This window comes from Moschus berezovskii, chromosome 9, assembly GCF_049115385.1.
Source record: "Moschus berezovskii isolate FMDL1 chromosome 9, NW_MosBer_1.0, whole genome shotgun sequence".
NCBI lineage: Eukaryota > Metazoa > Chordata > Mammalia > Artiodactyla > Moschidae > Moschus > Moschus berezovskii.
Genome location: NC_142468.1, coordinates 22,400,140 through 22,408,107, shown reverse-complemented (window position 1 = coordinate 22,408,107; position 7,968 = coordinate 22,400,140). Strand labels below are relative to the sequence as shown.

At 55.5% G+C, this 7,968-nt stretch overlaps 1 protein-coding gene across 2 annotated transcripts in view; it reads left to right on the top strand.

Annotated features, from left to right (window-relative positions):
- Positions 1-954: 954 nt before the first annotated feature.
- Positions 955-7,968, top strand: part of GALNT16 (polypeptide N-acetylgalactosaminyltransferase 16) — a 103,758-nt gene continuing 96,744 nt past the window's right edge. The window contains exons 1-2 of one of the 2 annotated variants that reach the window (XM_055435950.2): positions 955-1,063; positions 1,743-2,033. In XM_055435950.2, the coding sequence (XP_055291925.1) occupies positions 1,857-2,033 (177 nt within the window). In that variant the 5' untranslated portion in view covers positions 955-1,063; positions 1,743-1,856. Of the gene's footprint in view, positions 1,064-1,111; positions 1,393-1,742; positions 2,034-7,968 lie in introns of those variants that run through there. The other variant, XM_055435949.2, reaches the window with a different exon arrangement.

Sequence of the window (7,968 nt, the reverse complement as noted above, 5' to 3'; positions counted from 1 at the left end):
CCGGGTTCGATCCCTGGGTCGGGAAGATCCCCTGGAGAAGGAAATGGTAACCCACTCCAGTATTCTTGCCTGGAGAATCCCATGGATGGAGAAGCCTGGTAGGCTACAGTCCACGGGGTCGCAAAGAGTCGGACACGACTGAGCGACAGAACAGAACAGAATGGAATTGTATGGAGCATCTACTACATGCAGATTTCAGTACTGCTGCTGGAGAAACAGGGAAGGAGGGGTGCTGATGGAGGTGGTAGGATAAAGCGTGAGCTGTGACCTCACCATCTGCCAGCTTCATTTAGAGACTAGGACCCCAGGTGGTCTTTCAGACCAGCTAGTTTCCAGGAGCACCAGCAGGACACAAACTCCTTGACAACCCTGCCTCTCACATGCAAGGGCCTCCTGGGTCCAGACTCCCTCAGCCTGGCCAACCTCAACTCCCACCAAGAATTTTCCAGATCCTGGTGCCCAGCACCGCCAAGTACCTCTCTTCCTTGAAAACATCAAGTATTTTCATCCTCTGGACCTTTGCTCAGGCTGTTCATGGAGCTCACACCCTGCCCTGTCCTCCCCTTTCCTCCCTCTTAAGACTTTATTTGAAGAATTTATCCACTTTCTTTGAGAAGCCTTTCCTTAAGACTGCCTTGCGGTACAGTATTTCTTCCTCTGTGACCTCTGCTTGGTTAGTTAATTTAATATCTATTCTCTGAATGTCTGTTTCATGCCTGATCCTGAGCTGGTCTCCTAGAAGTAACTTAGCCCACCTTGCTTTTTTGCTCGGAGTGAGAGTAGTTCACACAGAGCCGGGGCAGAATCTCACTGGTTTCTGTGTCCGTGTCTCTCAGCACCGTGTTTTGAACTTTGCTTAAAGTGTCAGACAGAGAGGTGGTTTCTGGACTGGGCTCTGCCACTAATTAGTAGTGTGGCCTCCGGCTAATCTTCCAGCCTCTCTGGCCTCCTCCCTTCTTCCCGCTGAAACGGTGATGACGAAACCCCAGAGTTGTCCAGCGGACAACGAGGCGGGGTGGAGGGGAGCATCGTGAACGCTGGGAGCCCCAGGCCAACGGAAGCGGTGAGGTGGTTGTACCCACAGTCTCCTTTCACCGGCTGCGAAGCCGCGTGTCTTCCCCTTCGGTCTCTTCGAATGTCAAGTGCACCAGCTTCCAATCCCTCCTCGGGGCGGGCCCTCCGGCGGCTCGGCATTCTAGGCTGCGGGGGATCCCGGTGCAAACTCCAGACTCCCCTCGCTCCCAGCTGCCCCTTTTCAAGGACTCGCCGAACACACCTTAAACCCTGTTCAGAGCGCAGCCCCAGAACTGCAGCTCCGCGGCGCGGGCCCCGGCCGGGGTCGCGCATCTCCAGCCGGTGACTCAGGGCCGCTCGGTCCGGGAGTGGGTGGAGGTAGGCGGGACAGACCCGGGCCGCGCGGGGGCAGGCGCCGGGAGCTCGGTCGCGGAGCAGTTGGAGTCGAGACTGGCTCTGGCTCGTCGCCATTCCGCCGCGGGCCCCTGCCTCGCCGGGCCTTCCTCCCGCGCCGCTTCGCATCCGCTGCGCTCCTTTCCCGGGGCGCAGCGGCCCGGCAACCCGCCGGGGCTGGAGCGCTGGGCGGGCTCTGCTAGCGAATGAATGGGCGCCCGGGGGAGGCGCGCGCCTGGGGCTGAAGGGCATTAGGACCGTGAGGATCGCTCCGCGCTCCTGTCTCTCCCTATCACCCCCCCACCCCCCACCTCTCTCCTTTTTCTGCTCTGCAGGACCGAGCAGCCCCGCGCGAGCGAAAACAAACAGCTGGGGCTGAGAGTGGCCCCCGCCCCGGCCCCGAGAGCACGCCGGCCCGGGCCCCTACTCCGGGCGTCCGCCCGCCCACCATGAGGAAGATCCGCGCTAATGCCATCGCCATTCTGACCGTAGCCTGGATCCTGGGCACTTTCTACTACTTATGGCAGGACAACCGAGCCCACGCAGCATCCTCCGGCGGCCGGGGCGCAAAGAGGGCCGGCGGGAGGCCAGAACAGCTCCGAGAGGACCGCACCATCCCGCTCATTGTGAGTACGCGCTGCGCTTGGGGTGGGCGGCCGGGGAGCCGCGGCGCGCATCCTAGCCCCGCGCGGCTGCAGGGGGCGCGGGGCCGGGCCGGGGGCTGCGTGCCCGCCGCGCTCCGCCGGCTTTGTATACATTGGAGCATTCCTGTCCGTTGTTATGGCAACCTCTGTCGGGCGAGCGGGGCCGGGGCGCAAGGATGGAGGGAGGGTGACAGCGGGTGGGGGCTGGGAGAAAGTACTGCAAGTTTGGTGGGCCCGGCGTGCGCGCGCGACTGGGAACGTGGCGGCGCTCTCGGCACTGCGCCGCGGGGCCCGGGGCGCGGGGGCCGGCGGTTGGGGGTTAGGGGTTGCCTCCGCCTGAGCCGTCTGCGAAGGCAGCTGGACCTTGCGCACCGCGAGCGGGCAGTGGGAACCGCACGCGGCTAAGCGCGTAGGTGGCCGTGCTCTCCCCGTCTCCAGCCTCTTGGGGGAAAGGACGTGGGGTGGGGACGCTGGGTGAGGCACGGTCGCTAGGGGCCGTGCTGGACTTCGAGCCCCCTTCTCAGACCCGGTCCACTTGAACCTGCTTGTCACGAGGACTCCCTGCGACTACCCTCAGGGTTCTCTGGATCAGGGAAAGGTCTCGTCCTGAAGGCGTCCCTCGCCCCAACACCAGTCCATCACCACGGGTGAACTAGCAGTGTCTGCGGCCAGCCCCGCGACATCAGTGCGAACGGCGGGGCATGGCTGGGGCTTCGATGGAGGTGCAGGGCTGCCCTCCCGACGCTCTGTGGGCCTGACTGGGGCGAGCCTGTCACCGCCTCCTCCTGGGCCCCGGGTGACAGCTGTGTGTGGCAGGGGCACCTGTTGAGACGGGAGGTTCCGGGACCCGCGAGAGGCGCGCTCGGGCGGGCCGCGTCCTTCGGATGGGGGCGGATGGTGGGCGAGACCCTTGGGCGACCCTCCGGACTGAGCTGAGGGGCGGGGCCGCTTGGGGGAGCGGAGGGTGAGGGAGTGCAGCAGCGTGGCTATTCTGAAAGGCCTGGCCTTGAGGAGCCCCTCTGGGAGGCACAGGGTCAGGAGGGCAAAGGCTTGTGCGGAGGAGAATCTGAAGTCTTCGTGCCAAGGCAGCTGAACCCCAGGAAAACGGAGTGTTGTCTGTAGGGAGGTTGCGGTTGTATGGAAGGGCTCTCGTGTTCCCATCCTGTCCCAGATTCCATATCTTGTTACCTACCAGGAAAGAAGTAGCTATCCCCTGCAAAAGAGCATTTCCAGTCTGTGCCTGAGGAGACCTTGGGGTCCGTGGGGTTTCCCCCAGGGCCACTCCCCCATGCCCAGCTCCCGCTCTGGTCGAACTCTCTGGGACTGCACCCTGATTAGGTGAAACGCTCTGCTCTGGGCTGAAGGTCCCTGCCACTCGCACATTGTTTCCAAAGCACTTGTGGACGTTTGGACAGATAGGCTGATGAATCAGAAAGCCTCCTGGGTCAAGATCCGGGAGAGTTGGGATCTGGGTGGACAGATAGATCAGTCAGAAGTGGGCAAACCAGGAGCGGCCCCTGACCGACCCAGGGGGAGCTTCCACAGCAAGGACTCATCCAAGCTCCCGCGTTTCTGCTCTCTGAGAGGGCCAGCTCTGGTCCAGGGTAGGCGGGCCTGGAGTGGCAGGGGAGACGCAGACTGCCCAAATGTTCTGTCCTTCTCTGTGGTGACGTGATAGGAGGAGGGTCTGAGCTCGAGGAGGAGGAGGGGGAGGGGAGGAGGGGGAGGGGAGGAGGGGGAATGGAAGGGAAGAGCACGGAGAAGCTAACTGCTGCTCAGAGCTCGAGGCTGGTCTCATCACAGGTGCCTGCGCTTCAGAATCCGGGCCAGGCCATTCAGACTGAGAGCCCGGGAGGGTGCCGGGGGCTTGGGGGGCGCTGCTGAATGTAGGTGGCACTCATTTTGAGGGAGTGGAAATTGGAGGTCATGGGGGCTGCAGTGAACGTCCTCTCCTTGTTCCCCTGCGGTTGGACTTGCTGCAGAGAGGGCTGTGAACTGGAAGCCGGGTTTCAAGTATGAAGAAGAATCGGGGAGCCAGGAATGGAGGTGCAGGAAGAGAGGGAGAGTGGAAGTTCGTGGCAGTGAGCCGCAGAGCCTTCTCCGGCTACTCCAGGCGTAGCCTGATCCCTCGCTGTTCTTAGGCTCTAAGCCCAGGATGTCTGTTCCCTGGGCGTTGATCCCCAGTCACACCCTGCCTTTGACACAGCCTTGCATTCCCATCTTCTGGGGTATTTCACTTCATCGGGATTCTAAGCTATCGGCCTGTCTCTTCATTGAGTGGCAGCTATCACTCAGGGACTGTGCAGCAAGCTTCATGCAACCCCACCTTGATGAGCACAGCAAGACTTAAGAAGTCTTAAATGAGTGAAGAAGGATTTCTGCCCATCTCTGGGAGCCATCAGTGATCCAAGCTTCATATCCGACTAACACTTCCATTCCAACTCCAGCCTGACTCTTAACTAGAGAGCTCGAGGAATGTGTATTCAGCTTCTCCGGGAGATAAACCCTTTGTTCAGCTTAAAAGGGGCAGGTGCAGCTGAAGATTTGCTTTCTGTCTGAAATCCATGGTTAACCTCTCACTGGTCTTCTTGCCATTTCAAAACATGTCCCTGTCTAGTTGGGCCAGAACACACTGCACGTGGATTTTCAGATTCTTAGGGAATGATGCAGCCAGCTCTGCTGACAGAGGCTAAGAAAATTCAGACAGGCGTCATCATCCCTCCCCTGGGGGATCAGAGAGCTGAGCTGGGAAAGGGAGGGTCTGCATAACAGCCTGGGCCAGGAGGCAGCTCTGGCTTCACGGTGTCTGGGTGATCCGAAGCCAGCCAAGTTGTTTCTGGACCTTGGAGGCACTTGTTTGGCATTGTGGGGTGTCGGCATGGCAACCAGCTGGCCCAGATTTCTCGGGGAGGTCCTGATTTTTAATATTCTGTCCTGCTGTCAGCCCATGTGTCATAAATTTTGATGTGCAAGACTGGTTATGGAATCTGTAAAACTAAAGAAAGAGAGATACTGACTTCATCAGTAAATGGCTGCTTGTGAGGTGGCAGGGTCTGTGATTTTCTCCATGCTCTGCTTTATGGGCAAGGCAGTGGATTTGAGGATATCCACTTGAACCTACACTGATGCTCGCTAGCTCTGGACAGCAGCCAAAGCAGGAGGTGGAGCAGACACAGCTGGCCTTCAGTCTTAGGGCTTCACAGCCGTGAAGAACTGGTTTTCCATATGTTAAGTCTCTATTAGGCATGAAGAGGGGGGCGGGATACTAAGGTGTTACACGGAATTTCACTTTACAGACATATTTTTAAAAGACTGTCCATTGCGGATATTTTTAGGATAGGTGTACTCCTTTGCAAGGTCTCCTATTTGAAACCATGGAAGTTTTAGGCAAGAGTTTTCCCAAGCTGGAGTTTTTTATCCTACTGTTGGGGTTACTGCTCAGTAAGCATGGACAAAAACTTGTATCTCTGGACCTTAGTTATTTTGTATGTTAAATTTGAGTGAGGGAATTCCCAGTGGTTAAGATTTTGCGCTTTCTGTACCAAGGGCACGGGTTCGATCCCTGGTCCAGGAGCTAAGATCTCACAAGCCCTGCTATGTTTGGGATTTATTTAAATAAATAAATTTGGGTGAAATGATTTGTAAGGTGTGTTGACCGTTGGATAAGTTGATGATAGCTTCATTTCTAGAAGCAGATAAATGGCTTTAAGGGAGTTCTTTTGAACAATGTTGTGAGATTTATGGCTAATTGAGGGGCTACCCCTGTCCGGAGTAGTTTCCCTGGTAACCTTAGAGCCTACACAGGGATCCCTGCTTACCTAGCAGAAGGGAATATAGATGATGACTTTTCCAGCGCTGTTCTCTGAGAGCAGAGACTTCAGTTCAGTCTGGATAGGTTTATATTTTATTTATAATGTGTGCATTTCAGAACTGTGGGAATTATGATTGCTTAAATGACAGAAAATGATGTTATATTTAATTTGTGTAGGTACCACACAAGATAGAGGGTGGGGAGGGAGGATCCCCAGTTCCTTTTGTCAAAATGTTTGAACTGAAAGGACCCGATTTCCTCTTATTGAGCTCCCAGCCTGGATCATGTTGAGACCTATCTGTAGGACCTGGGGACCACACGGAGGCCACAGGGCTGGTAAGGGCTCTGCCAGTCCAAGAGTCCCCTTCCCGGGGACCTGAATGCCGAAGACACAGGATCCATTTTAGGGTTCTGCTTGTCCTCCCGCTGGCCCTTTATTTCTATGTTGTAACAGCAGTTCCCGCACCAGCTGCTCTGAGGGTGTTGGGCCTGGCTTTCCTCTTTGGTGACTGTGTTTGTCAGCTCTGTGGGCACAGGAAGCCCTGGGGTCTGGAAGTGCCATTGAAGTGGACGTGGAAGGGCACTGATGGGCCTGACTGGGCCCCGGGACTGTCTTGCGGTAATGGAAGAAACCCCCCTGGGGTCAGAGGGGAGCCTGGAGCCGAGCAGTTCATTACAGTTACAAGATTGCAGATTTATCCCTGTAGGCTTCTTGAGGAGACCTGAAACACCTCGCCCCCACCACGTGAACAGGAGGGGCAAAGACACAATGAGGCTAAGCAGACAGGAGACCCAAGGGTTTCGGAAAGGAGCAGGGAGCAGAGTTTCGAGGCTCAGGTCAGTGGTGATTCCACACGGGCAGAAGTTCGGTTCACTCAGTCAGACAGCGTGCTTGGTGCCATCACAGGCGGTGTACAGCTTGTTTTGGAACCGGTCTTAGCTTCTGTCCCCTGAACTCTGTAGTCTATGATCAACACCCATTAGCCTCTGTAATCACTGCTACCTCTGTGTTATGTTTCGGGGTGGCTGCGTTCGTGGGACACGTCAGTGCTGTGTTAGTGTTTTGCAGGCCTGAACCTCCTAGAATCCCTTCAGTAACCTAATGAGGTCAGCACCATTATCATGTCCAGTTAACATACGAGTAAACTGAGCTTAGAGGGAGCCGGTGACTTACCTGTGATCTAGCACTGAGTTAAGTGCTCGATCTGAAGGTGTGTCTGCCTCTGAAGCCCATGCTCTTGTCTTTTCTCTGAAGCATCCTCAGGGTAAGATCCAAGTCGGATACGTTAGCATGTCTTTCCTGGAGCGCACCTAGGTCAGCACCTTGTTTTGCATTCACTCCATAAACATTTGTTGGGGAAAAAAAAATACAAAACCATACAGAACAAAATGTTAGCAGGAGCAAAAGTAGGATTATGGATAATCTTCCCGTCCAACTTTTGGCTTTCTCCAGCATTTTCTGTAATAAACATCTATTAACGAAGAAAGCTGATCGCCGAAGAATCGATGCTTTTGAACTGTGGTGTTGGAGAAGACTCTTGAGAGTCCCTTATACTGCAAGGAGATCCAACCAGTCCATTCTAAAGGAGATCAATCCTGGGTGTTCATTGGAGGGACTGATGCTAAAGCTGAAACTGCAATACTTTGGCCACCTCATGCGACGAGTTGACTCACTGGAAAAGACTCTGATGCTAGGAAAGGTTGGGGGCGGGAGAAGAAGGGGACGACGGAGAATGAGATGGATGGATGGCATCACCGACTCTGTGGACATGAGTTTGAGTGAACTCCGGGAGTTGGTGATGGACAGGGAGGCCTGGCGTGCTGTGATTCATGGGGTCGTGGAGAGTCGGACACGACTGAGCGACCGAACTGAACTGAACTGAACGTTATAATGATAAAGCCAATCAAGATAATTATTTTAAAAATATTCAACGACTGAATAAAATCACTCTTGACTCCTTGATTAAACTGTAAACTTCTTAACCATGTTTCATGCTTCTGAGTCCCACGCTTCTGAGTCCCACATCAATGCTTAGCACTGAGCCAACAGAAAAGGCTAGAGACTTATTTGAATTATTCTGTAGGCCTCCAAGGAATAGAACTGGG